The sequence below is a fragment of the Sapajus apella genome, unplaced genomic scaffold (assembly GCF_009761245.1).
Source record: "Sapajus apella isolate SASKATOON/1434 unplaced genomic scaffold, GSC_monkey_1.0 scaffold20, whole genome shotgun sequence".
In the NCBI taxonomy this organism is placed as follows: domain Eukaryota; kingdom Metazoa; phylum Chordata; class Mammalia; order Primates; family Cebidae; genus Sapajus; species Sapajus apella.
The window spans coordinates 427,268-442,015 of record NW_022436960.1 but is presented as its reverse complement, the minus strand read 5'-3'; the positions used below and the strand labels follow the sequence as shown (position 1 = coordinate 442,015).

The 14,748-nt window shown below is 50.8% G+C and overlaps 1 protein-coding gene across 6 annotated transcripts in view; it reads right to left on the bottom strand.

Annotated features, from left to right (window-relative positions):
* Nucleotides 1-6,850, bottom strand: part of CDC42BPB (CDC42 binding protein kinase beta) — a 111,724-nt gene extending 104,874 nt beyond the window's left edge. For 5 of the 6 annotated variants that reach the window (XM_032287301.1, XM_032287306.1, XM_032287304.1 and 2 more), the window contains exon 1: nt 6,279-6,850. In XM_032287301.1, the coding sequence (XP_032143192.1) occupies nt 6,279-6,453 (175 nt within the window). In that variant the 5' untranslated portion in view covers nt 6,454-6,850. The remainder of the gene's footprint in view (nt 1-6,278) is intronic. The other variant, XM_032287305.1, reaches the window with a different exon arrangement.
* Nucleotides 6,851-14,748: the final 7,898 nt, after the last annotated feature.

Below are 14,748 nucleotides of genomic sequence, written 5' to 3'. Positions count from 1 at the left end.
CTTGAGGGTGACCACAGTCCTGTGATGGACAGAAATGCTGGTTAGAGGGCTGCTCACCCAGAAAGGATTAGGGAAAAGGGAGAGTAGGGAGCCGGCTAGAGGGCAAGCAACGTGACCTCCCAAATTCCTAACATGGTGGAGCACAGTGGCTCACGCTTGTAATCCCAACATTTGGGAGGGCAAGGTAGGAGGATCACTTGAGCCTGAGTTCAATTCCAGCCTGGGCAACACAGTAAGACCTCATTTCCACAAAAAAATAAAAAATTAGCCAGGTGTAGTGGTGCATGCCTACAGCCCCAGCTACTCAGGAGGCTGAGGCTGGAGTACTGCCTGAGCTGGGAGATCAAGGCTGCAGTGAGTCATGATAAGGCCACTGCACTCCAGCCTAGGTGACAGAGCAAGACTGTCTTGGGGGGAAAAAAATTCCTAATAGTTTTCCAACCTATGACTCTGCGATTTTGGAAGTCAGGGGAATCACCACCTAAATTAACACTCGGACTCACCCTACGATAGGTCCCACGTGTTCTCCAAAGAGGCTCCAATCCAAGGACGGAATTTGAATGTAATTGTATCATTCCATTCAAATTTATCTTTGAATTTCTAATTCCTTCCCAAGAAAAACAAAAATCCAAAGTTCCCTTATATTGATCCTTTTTGCAGTTTTAATCTAAAAACAATTGTGTTGCCACAATGACCTAACAATCAATAAAACTAACAAAAACCTAACCCCCAACACAAATTGTTTAAAATCAAACTGTGAAACTTGACCTTTATCTCCTAGTGTCTAGCCTATGGGGGGGGGGGGGAGATTACTACACAGTTCACATTGCCAAAACACTTCTGATTTTAGATTTAAGGGGAGTGTATTTCCTCTTATCCATTCTCATTAATGAAAGCCTTTCTGTGAGCTTCTCACACAAATTTAAGGTAACCATAACATACTGTCATCCCATAACACTCAGAGAAAGGAAGAATAAAACAAAGGTGGTCAAGGACTAATGGGTATTATGTTACGTGTTTGGGATAAGATTACATGGTAACATTATTTCTAGTTTCTTCCAGGAAAAAAAAAAAAAAAAAGCTTTCTGTCTCCTTTCGGAGAAAAGCATGTAGTTTTGCTGTATTTAATATAGTTTGGAATTAACAGTCCTGTGTGCCTGCCTGTTTATCCAGCATCACTGATGTCAGCACAAACAGATTTCTAAGGGCACCTGGCTTGGCGACAAGAGGCAGGGCAGAGGCAAGGAGAGGAGCTATCTGTCAACCCTGCAGTATTGTGGGCTCTTTAACTTGTGTGCAGTCAAGTGCTTTGCTTGAAGGGCAATTCACTGCCCATTTTAAATTTTTTCAGGTACTTCACACAGTAGTATCCTGAAGTGAGAACTATTTCTTAAAAATCCAATTTTATTACTTTAAAGTTAGATTTAAGATACACAACTGCTGTTCACATTAAAGCCCAACTGTCATGGAAAAACAAGGTTTTTTTGGAGACAGGGTCTTGTTCACCATCTCCGCTCACTGCACCTCTGCCTCCCGGGTTCATGAGATTCTCCTGCCTCTGCCTCCCAAGAAGCTGGGATTACAGGCGCCTGTCACCACATCTGGCTAATTTTCTTATTTTTAGTAGAGACCAGGTTTCATCATGTTGGCCAGGCTGGTCTCAAATTCCTGACCTCAGGTGATCTGCCTACCTTGCCTTCTCAAAGTGCTGGGATTACAGCCATCGCGCCCAGCCTGAGGTTTTAAGATAGAAAAGGTAGGGCTGGGTTGTTAACGTTTAATGGTTTCAACTGTCCTATTTCATGCTATGATAGTCAATATCAAATAGATACCATAAAATCTATATTATTTGAATTATGTTCATCTAATTTTTATCATGCAATCCCAACATTTCCCTATAATTCACATCTTTTTTTTCCTTTGCAGTTTCAGATTCTGCAGAACATAATTCAGATCTTATTCAAAAGACCTATTTCTTAAATCTTTTATTTCAAAAAAGTGTTCCCATGTTAGGCAAACATTCTGTTCAGAGAAACCATTAAGATAAAATGTATTTGAGCCGAGCACAGTGGCTCTCGCCTGTAAGCCCAGCACTTTTTATTACGAGATGTTTAGCACCGTGTCAGGTAAGCCTTACTTATTAAATTTGGTGCTGTCATCCCACTCACACCTCGGGCTGGCCATCCCCACACTAACAGCTATGGGCATTTGCATCCATGAAGGAGGACCCTGAGAAGGTACTGTCACACTCATGGTAAGAAAAGCCACAAATGAGATATCAACCAGAAAACTAGGAGGATTAATTCTATTCAGTAGGAGGAAGCACATTGTGAGAGAAGATGCCCCTGACTGGGAACTGGAAACCCAAGTTCCACCTATGTGAGGCGTGTCCACACCAGCACCAAGCCCTAGGCCTCCCTCCTGGTCTGCAGACCACACAGTGGCCAGAGGACCACTGTGACCTGTCCGATGCCCAGAGGCTAGGATTTTGAACAACAGCTCCATCCAAATGCAACACTAGCTGTTATAAATAAGCTGTGGGAAAAGCATTTAACACGAGACAGTATTTGTATGTAACAAAGATGAACAACAACAAATTCACCTCTTTGGGTTGTCCATATTTGTTAATATTTATTTACGGAAATTGTAAAGTGTTTCACATGCTCTGTTTCAAATGGCATCAAGATACTTTCAAAAACAGCTTAAAGAAGTGTACGTGCAAAGGTGTTAGCTCCACGATTTCATAGAGGAAACCAATCAAACCATAAACAAAACTAGAGGAAAATTAAAGACAAAAACCTAAGATGAAAGGTGAAATGTCTTTTGTCCCATGCAACCACTGTGGCAATAAGAAAATATAAGCCAAAAATAATCATCTTTTATTTATCTGTCTATTTATTTATGAGACAGAGTCTCACCCTGTTGCCCAGGCTGGGGTATAGTGGCATGATCGCTGCTCACTACAGCTTTGACCTCCCAGGCTCAAGTGATCCTTCCACCTCAGCCTCCGGAGTAGCCTGGACGACAGGTACTCGCCACCATGCCCAGCTAATTTTTATGTTTATTGTAGAGACTGGGTTTTGTCGGGTTGCTCAGGCTGGTCTTGTTGTCCTGGGCACAACCAGTCCTCCACCTTGGCCTCCCAAAGTGCTGGAATTACAAGCATGAGCCACAGCACCAGGCCATGACCTTCCTCTGAAACATAAAAAGTTTACTACCTGTACTTTCCAAATTTCCTCAAATATTTCCCATTAAGTCTCCAAATCTGGGCTACATCAGCTACTTTTCTTCCTTAAGTTTCGAGAATTCTCCATAATTGTCACTAGATATCTGGCAGGATTTGGGAAGTGGGGAAAGGCTTTCCACATGACAGGAATCAACAGATCAGAGAGGTTTCAATGTCACTGAGTGGTGAATCCAAAAGCTGAATAGTCCACTGACAGCCTGCATGTGTTTCCTCAGCAGAAGTAATTCCACTTGGAAGTCAGAGTACCTAATAATGCTCTATCACGTTGTTTTTATTATTATTATTGTTATTATTATTTTGAGACAGAGTTTTGCTCTTATCGCCCAAGCTAGAGTGCAATGGTGCAATCTCGGCTCACTGCAACCTCTGCCTCCCAGGTTCAAGCGAATTCTCCCACCTCAGCCTCCCAAGTAGCTGGGATTACTGGCATGTACCACCACACCTGGCTAATTTTGTATTTTTAGTAGAGACGGGGTTTCCCCGTGTTGGTCAGGTTGGTCTCAAACTCCCGACCTCAGGTGATCTGCCCACCTTGGCCTCCCAAAGTGCTGGGATTACAGGTGTGAGCCACCGCGCCTGGCCAAGTTTTGTTTAAAAAGACTATTCTGTGCTTTCCAATCGAAAACAACTAGACAATTCCAAGCAACATTAAATAGTGACTGCACACGTATCAACTAGAAATACACCACTTCAGAATTACAATGATGTATATGTTAACATGAGTTTCAATACTTGTAAAATATATTGATATTTCATTAAAACACCACCTTTTAAGTCCGCTTTTAACTATAATTGAAAATGTATACTTTTGTGCAAACTGAGTTAAGAGAATACTGTAGTTTATTTGTAATCACAATTTCCAAAGAGCCAGAATACAACTTTGAAGATACATCTGTGTTACAGCATACAGTTCCTGTTTAGATTTAGAAGGTCAGATCTCATAAAATATGACCTCCACACATGCTGAGAAGAGCTTCCTCCAGGGAAGCCCACCAGTAATGTCTGGTGGAGAGAGGTGGCTGCATAATGGCCCTCAGGGCCCCAGCCCTCAGACTAATCTCCTCCTAGGTCCCAGGCCAATGGGACCACACCTTCCCAGCAAAACCAGCTTTCCCTCTGCTTCCTCCTCCCAGTCACACTCACAGGTGGTGCACCAACTTGAACCTGACAGTGGAACTGTGTGGGTTTGAAGACTGAGTGATCAGAAAGGAATGGTAAACAGGCCTGGTGCAGTGGCTCACACCTATAAAACCAGCACTTTGGGAGGCCGAGGCAGGTGAATCACCTGAGGTCAAGAGTTGGGAGACCAGCCTGCCCAACGTGGTGAAATCTTGTACCTACTAAAATTGCAGAAATTAGCCGGGCATGGTGGTGCATGCCTGTAGTCCCAACTACTTGGGAGGAGGCTGAGGCAGAATTATTTGAACCTGGGAGGAGGCGTTTGCAGTGAGCCAAGATTGCACCACCGCTCTCCAGTCTGGGCGACAGAACAAGACTCCACCTCAGAAAAAAAGAAAAAGAAAAAAGGAAAGGAACGGTAAACAGAATATTCAGATTTTAACATGCACCAAACACCTGACTTTCAAAGCAATGGTGAAGTCAATTAACTATTCAGTTGGAAATCATGTCACCGATAAAGGGCGATAGAAAGCAAGCACTCTTAATTTACTGATACCGTAAGCATCCAAGAATGGTGGTTCCCACGGAAATAAAGCATCACAGGCTGTCCTGGATCTCAGCGCCTCTTTCTACTGCTGCTCTCACAAGATACCGTGTAACATTTCACTACAGAGCAACCCAACAGATACCCTCCAAAGAATACTGCAACTTAAGTTTTAATTTGTAAACAAAATTCCAAATTCCAGTTGCCAATCTGGCAGAGTAGGATGCCTCACTCTGGAACCCTTTCATCTGTTTCTTCATGTAAACATCAGCTTTATCAGACCCAAAGATTAGAAATCACTGGTTCGAACTGAACAGTCGTAGCAGTGACGCACATGACCCAAGGATAAGGTTTTCATAGGTCTGGCCCGCACATATGCATTTCCCCCTCCTACTCTGTGGTTTTAGGTGGGACAGTCTGAGGGTGTTAACAGGACACCCCTGCTCGCCAGATGAAGTATAAGAGTGGCACTCTACACTTTCACCTGTCTTTAAGATCCTAATTATCGTTAAATGGTTTCATCAAATATTTGTCCTATAAAAACTAATGATTAAAATATTGCAGATCCCAAACGAACTAGAGAAGGCATGCAAAAATCAGATGAGAAAGTTTTTCGGTGACAGCTCCAACTACCCCTCCAAGTATCACAAACGTCTGGCAGAATTGGAATTTAAAAAAAAAAAAAAAAAAAGTCCTCTTGCATGGTTTATTTAAAATAAAACTTTAACCTTAAAATTCCCTCGAAGGTGTTACAGCAACGGGGGTGTTCAGGCTCTGGCCAACAAGGGGATGGAGGCAGGCTGTCGCCTAGGCGGCCGTTAGAGTTGGGCTCCCTGGGGATGCAAGGGGGTCCCACGGGGCAGTGGGCAAGGCAGACCCACAAAGCACACCCAGCTGCTCCCGCAACCCAGAGGAGCGTGGGGTGAGGAAAGAAACGAACTCCACTCTGCCTCTGGACCCCAAAGGCGAGGTGCGGGGGCGGGGGCGGATATCCCAGGGAGTGCTGCAGGAAATGATATCCAGACTCAGAGGGTGGATCTAGGACGCGGCCAGGGCGAGGGCCCGGCGGGGGGGAGGGGGTGGGAGTGTGAACGAAGGATGTGGCTCCGAGGGGCAGGATGAGGGGGCGGGACGACCGAATGCGGATGTCGAGACCCGGGAGGGCAAAGAGGGATGAAGAGCGAGCAGAGGGACGAGGGCGCACGGAGCGGCTGGAGAGGGATGGGCAGCGGGCCTGGGGGGGCTGCCGGGGTGAGAGGAGGCGAAGCCTACCGGCCGAGTGCAGGGTCGGCCCGGGCGGGGAGGGCGGGCGAGGGGGGGCGCGGGGGTCGTGGGGGCGCGGGTCCGGCCCTGCCGGCGCGCACTTACCCCACTCCAGGAACTCGGCCACGTACTTGTCGCGGCGCAGGGCCGAGTGGCTGCACTCGGTGTACAGGCAGACGAGCACGTCCAGCAGCGTCTCCACGCTCAGAGCGCTCTCGTTGCGCCAGGGCCCGTCCAGGAGCAGCTGCTCCAGCTTCTTGAGCCGCACCTTGGCCGACATGGTGCCGCGCGGCCCGCTCCCGACGCGCCGGCCTCTCGCCGCCCGCTCGGCCAGTCCGTCAGGGCGCGCCCTCGGGGGCCCGGCGGCCGCGAGCCCCGGCAGCTACGGTGCCTCCTCGTCTTCCCGTCCGCGTCGTCGCGCCCCGGCCTAGGCCGACATCTTGGGCTCCGTCTCGGCGGCGCAGAGTCTGGGGCGCCGGGCCCCGCGGGTCCATGGGCCGCTCTCCTCCCCTCGGCGCCGCCGCCCTCCCCGCCCGGGCGGCCCCCGCCTCGCCGCGCCCCCGCCGCCCGCCGCCCTCAGCCCCGCCCGCGGCCGCGCCCTCCCCGCCGCCGCCGCCGCAGACCAGGAGCGGCGAGGAGCTGAGCGCTGCGCAAGCCCGGCCGGCGCCCGAGACCCGACCCCAGCCCCGACCCGGCGGCCCAGCCCCGCGGCCCGCAGCCAACCAGGGCGCGGCCAGTATGGGTGCAGCCAACCACGGCGGTGCCGGCCGCCGCCGCGCTGACCTCAGCGCGCCGCCCCGCCCCGCTCCCGGCTCCCAGCTCCCGGCGGGCTCGGGCCTCGCCGCTTGCCGTAGGGAGCCGGGATGCTGGGAAGGCAGGGCCGGGCCCGGGGCGCGGGGCGGGGCGGGGCGAGTGCGCCGTCGAGATTGCGGGGACCGCGCGTGCGCAGAGCGCGCCCCGGATGGGAGGGAGGGGGCGGGGCGTGTGCGCGTACACCCCGCGGGTCCGGGGGCCGAAGACGACCCGAAGGCCCGGAGAGGCAGAGCGCGGTCCCGGGCTGTCGAGGCCCGTCCCACAGATCCCACGGGCCTTGCTGCCTGCGCGGCTTTGGGTCCGCCCGTCCGAGGTGGGCGTCGAGGGCCGCCCGGCAGGCGCAGCTCTGATGGCCTCAGCGGGGTGCGGGCTTTTTAAAACGGCTTGTCCCGGCTCCAAGCTGGCCTGGAAGACTCGGTCCCTACCCCTGACCTTCCCGACGAGAGACGGACGCCCAGACGGTGTGGGGCGACCGGCCAGGGCCCGGGCGCGTGGGCGGCCGCCGAGGGGGGGCCAGCGTCCCCGTGCCCGGCGGATTCGTCGCGGCTTGCAGAGGGTTTCAGTTTCCAGCGTCCAGCCCTCCCTGCAGACCGAAGCCTGCGGGTGACGGTTTGGTAGGAAGCGGCCGGATGTTTGTCTCCAGGCTGGGTTTGCCTAGCGAGTCGCCGCATTAACTGAGATTGAGGGTCAGTTTGGGTGGCTGCGGATACCTCCCCACCGCAACAAACCCGTGGCGTCAGGAGGGGAGGGGCTGTTCCTGGAGCTTGCGGAAGGTCACCGTGGCTGTGGGGGCGGCTGAGAGCTTTGGGGGCGCACGGGTGCAGGGGAAGCGGGGCTCTCCAGGTGGAGCCGGTGAAGGGGCGGGTAGACGTTTGAAGCAGGAGGCAGACGGAGCCTGAAGCAAAGCTAGTCTCTGCAGCTAAGCATGAGAGGAGAGGGCCGGGCGCGGTGGCCGCCTGCAATCCCAGCACTTTGGGAGGCCGAGGCGTGCGGACTGCCTGACGTGGTGAAACCCCGTCTCCACTGAAATACAAAAAGTAGCCGAGTGTAGTGGCGGGCGCCTGTAGTCCCAGCTACTCGGGAGGCTGAGGCAGGAGAATCGCTTGAACCCAGGAGGCGGAGGTTGCTGTGAGTCAAGATCGCGACACTGCCCTCCAGGCCTGGGCGACAGAGCGAGACTCCGTCTCAAAAAATAAGAGGAGTGGTTGCCTGTGCGGGAGTTGTTGACTGGAACAGGGTGAGGAACCTTCTAGGCTGCTGGTAATGTTCTATGCCTGGATTTGGGTAGGACTTACACGGGAGTAGACATAAGTAAACATTCTTCAAACTGTCTTAAGATCAGTGCATGTCACTGTGTATGTGTATATAACACCTTAATTTCTTAAAAGCAGGTGAAAATAATCTGGTGTTAGAGGTCAGAGCACTGGTTGCCTTTGGGATATGAACTGGAAGGGGGTACAAGGGGAGCCCTCTGGAGGGCCGGGAACATTCTGTATCTTCATCAGACACATCTTGTAATGTGGTCTGTAAATGTGCATAAATTCATCAAACTGTACTTTAAATATTTGTGCACTTTATGTGTATGATACCTTAATTTTTTTTCAGCTGGGCACCGTGGCTCACACCTATAATCCCAGCACTTTGGGAGGCCAAGGCAGGCGGATTACCTGAGATCAGGAGTTCAAGACCAGCCTGATCAACATGGAGAAACCTGTCTCTACTAAAAATGCAAAATTAGCTGAGCATGGTGGCACACACCTGTAATCCTAGCTACTCGGGAGGCTGAAACAGAATTACTTGAACCAAGAGGCTGAGGTTTCAGTGAGCTGAGATCACGCCATTGCACTCCAGCCTCAATAGGAGTGCAATAGGAGCTCAAAAGAAAAAAAGTTTTTTTGTAAAAGTCTAAGCAGATCACCTGGCTCAAAATCAGAGACTTCCCACTGGCTTTAGAATAGAGACTAAATTCTTTTTTTTTTTTTTTGAAACTGAGTCTCCCTCTGTCACTGGAGTCAGTGGCACGATCTCATCTCACTGCTTTTTGGATTCAAGCAATTCTCTTGGCCCAGTCTCCTGAGCAGCTGAGATTACAGGTGTGCGCCACCATGCTGACTAATTTTTTTGTATTTTTAGTAGAGATGGGGTTTCGCTGTGTTGGCCAGGCTGGTCACCAACTCCTAAGTGATCTGCCCGCCTTGGTCTCCCAAAGTGCTGGGATTACAGGAGACCAAATTATTTTCCGGTAGAGTAGCCAGATACCTGCATTTGTGTGGGATGGTCTTCATCTTCCATCCTGTCATGTGTCAGTATTAACTGTGTCCTCACAAGCGACCGGATATAGACAGCATGCTCCCATCTTCTGACCCCGCAGGCTCTGCCTGGCCCGCCCAGCCCTCCCACCCTGTTCTCTGCCTCATCTCTTCAGCCTCTGACTCTAGTCTCCCTGGCCTTGCTGCTCCTCAGCTGATTCTCCCTCCTGCCTCCAGGGCCTTTGCCCTTGTCCAGCCCTCCCACACTGCTCCTGCTTTGTCCCTGTAACCAAATCTCTGTTTCCACATTGCCCTTCAGGGCAGCCTTGCCTCACTCCCTGGGCAAGCTCAGGCCTGGTTCAACCAGGCAGTTTCCTTCTCGGCACTCGACACGGTGGGTACGTGGGGGTCTTGCCCACTAGCCTGGACTAAAATGTTTTTGTGCCTCAGTCTCGGATATAAAAGCAGAATGATAGGACTGACGGCATTCCCGTAAGTTTGGGAGAGGATTAAATGAGTTAATACCCACGGAGCCCCTAAAACAATGCCTGCCTCACAGGAGGGGTCACACATGAGTAGCTGCTATCATGCATTAGAATGAGTGTTTCAGAAGCCAAGGACTCTGACCAGCTCACAGGTGGAGCAGCCCTGGTCCTGGCTCTTGGCCCCAAGGCCAGGAAAGCCAAGGTGTATGTGTTCTCAGGCACCTGTGAGCTTCCACTGTGTCCTCACAATAAACTACTTGGCTGCCTCCAGTAAACTTCTGGTCTTTGCAACATACCAACCCCAGATTAACCCTCGCCTTCTCCCTAGTATCCCAAATGTACACACTCTACAGCTATCTCAAGCCAGAAATAATGATGTGGATTGCTTCAGAAATTAGAATGTCGAGTTTTGCAGAGCTAAACCTCTGACCTTAACTTTAAATCTTCCCCCTTGGGCCCCTTAGGGCCTGAGATGAGCAAGGGGAAAGGGGGCTGGGCCTGGCGCCAGCTCCTCCTTTCCCAAGCCCCTCTCTGCTCACTCAGCCCACTTCACCCATCGGGAGCTACTCCCAGGAAGGGAGGACAGGAGAAGTGGGAAAGGGCCTGGATCGCATCTGGATTGGCAGACAGGGAAGCCGACCCTCTCCTGGGAACATTCATGGGCTCCTCGGTGGTTTCCTTCTGCTTTGTATCCTGAAGTCCCCTTAACCCAAGCACATGTGTCACTGGGTAGGTGCTTACCTGGTGGCTGCAGAGGGGAGGTGCCCTCCGCCCTTCCCGGGGGACTGTTGGACAGGACCTAAATGGACCCATGGGTCTTGTGCTTGCTCGTCCACCCAGCTCACATCTGTCCCCAGGAAACACTGGCACACTCCCCACCCCAACATTAGTGAACAGGTGAGTCCCAGCACAGCTCAGCCTCTGATGTGGCACACCAGCCCTTCCTTCCTGGCTAGGAGCCAACCTCCAGGCCACTGCGCCCTCCAAATGGAGCACCAAATAGCTTGCTTAGAAATCCCTTGGAAGCCACCCTCACAGGCTTAAAGCCAAGGAAGGAGGGCTCATCTTCAGTGTCTGTCCCCTGGCAGGATCACTTCACCAAACCTCTCCCACCCTCACCTTTTACTCCTGAGTGTGGGACAGAGTCCCAAACATTTCCCTTGACAATCTACATGGCGATCTGACGTGGCATTTGAGAGTTCCACGTCTGCTGTCTCTTCTTGCCTCCTGGAAATTTCCATTTCGTGTTCTGATACATTTACAAATGTACACAAAGGCCATCGTCCCTTTGGTGGACGCCTTTTGTGTTGGTCTGCCCTCTCTCTCCTGAGCCCCATGCCCTGTGAGTCTCTGCTCTGGCTCCACTCTGATCATAGGATTCTGGAGGGGTTGGCACCCGGATGGACATGTGACCCCAGACCCTAGTCAGCACTTCTATCCCCCTTGCGTGGGTCATCTGAAGCCAGGCCAATCAGAGAACGTATTTATTTATTCATCTATCTGTTTTTTAGAGACATGGTCTTGCTCTGTCATGCAGGCTGAAGTGTCTTGGCATAGTCATAGCTCACTGCAACTGTGACCTGCTAGACTCAGGCAATCCTCCCATCTCAGCCCTCAGAGTAGTGGGGACTACAGGTGTATGCCACCACATCTGACTAATTTTTAAACTTGTTTGTAGAGATGGGGTCTTGCTATGTTGCCCAGGCTAGTCTTCAACTCCTGGTCTCCAACCATCTTCCTGCCTCAGCAGATAACTTATTTAGAATGTTTTATGCTGGCTGGGTGTGGTGGCTCACACATACAATCCCAGCACTTTGAGAGGCCGAGGTGGGCAGATCATTTGAGGTCAGGAGTTCGTGACCAGCCTGACCAACAAGGTGAAACCCTGTACCTACTAAAAATACCAAAAAAAAATTTAGCTGGGTGTGGTTGCGCACAGCTGTAATCTCAGCTATTCAGGAGGCTGAGGCAGGAGAATTGCTTGAAACCGGGAGGCAGAGGTTTTAATGAGCCAAGATGGGACCACTGCACTCCAGCCTGGGCGACGGAGCAAGACTCCCATCTCAAGAATAAAAACAAAAATAAAAAGAATGTTTCATACTAAAACTGGGGGAGAGAATTTCTTGTCCTTTTCTTTAGATCAGGGGTGGGTAAACTTTTTCTGTAAAGAGCTAGAGAGTAAATGTTTCAGGTTTGTGAACCCTGCAGTCTCTGCCTCTACCATTATAATAACAAAGCCGCCACAATACAGAAACAAATGAGCATGGCTGTGTGCCGGTAAAACCTTATTTTGAAAACGAGCCGCAGGCTAGATTTGGCCTGCAGACCCGTAGCTTGCCAATCCTTGCTTTGCAGCACAAGCTGTGATGGTGAGACCTCAGATCAACAGCCACAACACCTGTTAGAGAAAGAAAGAGAAAAACGAGAGAGTGATCTGGTTATATGAAGCAATAAATTTTCCTTTTTTCTTGTCCAGGTGTAACGGCTCATGCCTGTTAATGTCAGCATTTTGGGAGGCCAAGGCGGGCGGATTGCTTGAGAGTTTGAGACCAGTTCAGGCAACATGGTAGAACCCCATCTCTACAGAAAGTGCAAAAATTGGCCAGGCGTGGTAGTGCGTGCTTGTGCCCCCAGCTATTTGGGAGGCTGGGGTGGAAGCATCACGTGAGCCTGGGAGGTGGAGGTTGTAGGGAGCCAAGATCATGCCATCACATTCCAGCCTGGGTGACAGAGCAAGCAAGACTCTGCCTCCAAAAGAAAAAGCAGGCCTGGTGCGGTGGCTCACGCCTGTAATCCCAGCACTATGGGAGGCCGAGGTGGGCAGATCATGAGGCAGGAGTTCGAGACCGGCATGACCAACACGGTAAAACCCTGTTTCTGGGCCGGGCATGGTGGCTCACGCCTGTAATCCGAGCACTTTGGAGGCCAAGGCGGGCGGATCACTGAGGTCAGGAGTTCAAGACCAGCCTGACCAACATGGTGAAACCCCGTCTTAAAAAAAAAAAAAGAAACTCTGTCTCTACTAAAAATACAAAAATTAGCCAGGCGTAGTGCTGCGTGCCTGTGCTCCCAGCTACTTGGGAAGCTGAGGCAGAACAGCTTGAACCTGGGAGGCGTAGGTTGTGGTGAGCTGAGAGCTGAGAGTGTGCCATTGAACTCCAGCCTGGGTGACACCGAGACACTGTCTCAAAAAAAAAAAGAAAAAGAAAATTAATTTCTGCTTCTAACCTAGATGGTGTGATTGGGACCGGATTTACTCTCTTACCTGAAGCAATGAAAACAAAAGAAAATGGACAAAACCCCAAAACAGGGATTTTCTTTTTTTCTTTTATTTTTTTGAGACAGAGTCTCACTCTGTTGCGCAGGCTGGAGTGTAGTGGCGTGATCTCGGCTCACTGCAACCTCCACCTCCCCAGTTCAAGCAATTCTCCTGCCTCAGCCTCCAGAGTAGCTGGGACTACAGGCGTGCGCCACCACGCCCAGCTAATTTTTTTGTTTTTTGTTTTTTGTTTTTTTTTTTTTTGTGGCCCAGGTTGGTCTTGATCTCTGGACCTCGTAATCCACCCACCTCGGCCTCCCAAAGTGCTGGGTTTAGCAGTTTTTTTTTCTTTTTTTTTTTTTAAGATTGGGTTTTACCATGATGGCCAGGCTGGTCTTAAACTCCTGACCTCAGGTGAGCCACCCATCTCGGCCTCCCAAAGTCCTAGGATTACATGCGTGAGCCACCACGTCCAGCCGAAGCAACATCTTTAAAGTGCCAAAAGGGAGAGAAGAAGCTCGCCAACCTAGAATTCTTTACTCAGCAAAAATATCTTTCAAAAATGAAAATGGAGGCCAGGTGTGGTGGCTCATGCCTGTAATCCCAGCACTTGGGGAGGCCAGGGTGGGCCGATCACCTGAGGTTGGGAGTTCGACCTGACCAATGTGGAGAAACCCCTCTCTGTTAAAAATATAAAATTAGCCAGGTGTGGTGGCATGTGCCTGTAATTTGGGAGGCTGAGGCAGGAAAACCGCTTGAACCTGGGAGGCGGAGGTTGCAGTGAGCCAAGATTGTGCCATGGCACTCCAGCCTAGGCAACAAGAGCAAAACTCCATCTCAAAAAAAAAACCAAAAAACAAACAAAAATGAAAATAGAGATATTTTCAGACATACAAAAGGCCACCATGGAGACAGAGGGACAGTGCTTGACCTCTTCAGATTTTATAGATAGCATTGACTACCTCTAGCGAGCCTCTCTGATTCATTTACTGGGTGACCTCTAAGCCAATTTTCAGTGAAACCCAGAGCACACATGGACCCACCACCGGGCCCAGGCTTTGGTGTAAGCCGCCCTGCCACTTTACCCAGCAGATCCTTTGGTTTTGAAAGTGTGAGTGGCAGACGGAGATGCTCTGTGGAGCGAGTCCTGATGAAATCACTGTGTACCTCCAGCGTTTTGGAAGAAGTCCATGCTTGCCTCTGCAACAACTTTTCCCCATTTCAGAGGCAGCTACTGGCTTACTACTGGGTCTCAGTATAGACTGAATCTTTGGCCAAGGATACCAAGAAACTACGTGACTCAAGCTGTTTGTCCATCAAAAAGTAAATGTTACCCACTGAATCATAAAACTAGATATGTGTCCGGGTGTGGTGGCTCATGCCTGTAATCCCAGCACTTTTGGGAAGCCAAGGCAGGCAGGTGGATCACCTGAGGCCAGAAGTTCAAGACCAGTCTGGCCAACATGGCAAAACCCCATCCCTACTAAAAATACAAAAATTAGGCCGGGCGCGGTGGCTCAAGCCTGTAATCCCAGCACTTTGGGAGGCCGAGGCGGGTGGATCACGAGGTCAAGAGATCGAGACCATCCTGGTCAACATGGTGAAACCCCGTCTCTACTAAAAATACAAAACATTAGCTGGGCATGGTGGCGCGTGCCTGTAATCCCAGCTATTCAGGAGGCTGGGGCAGGAGAATTGCCTGAACCCAGGGGGCGCAGGTTACGGTGAGCCGAGATCGTGCCATTGCACTCCAGCCTGGGTAACATGAG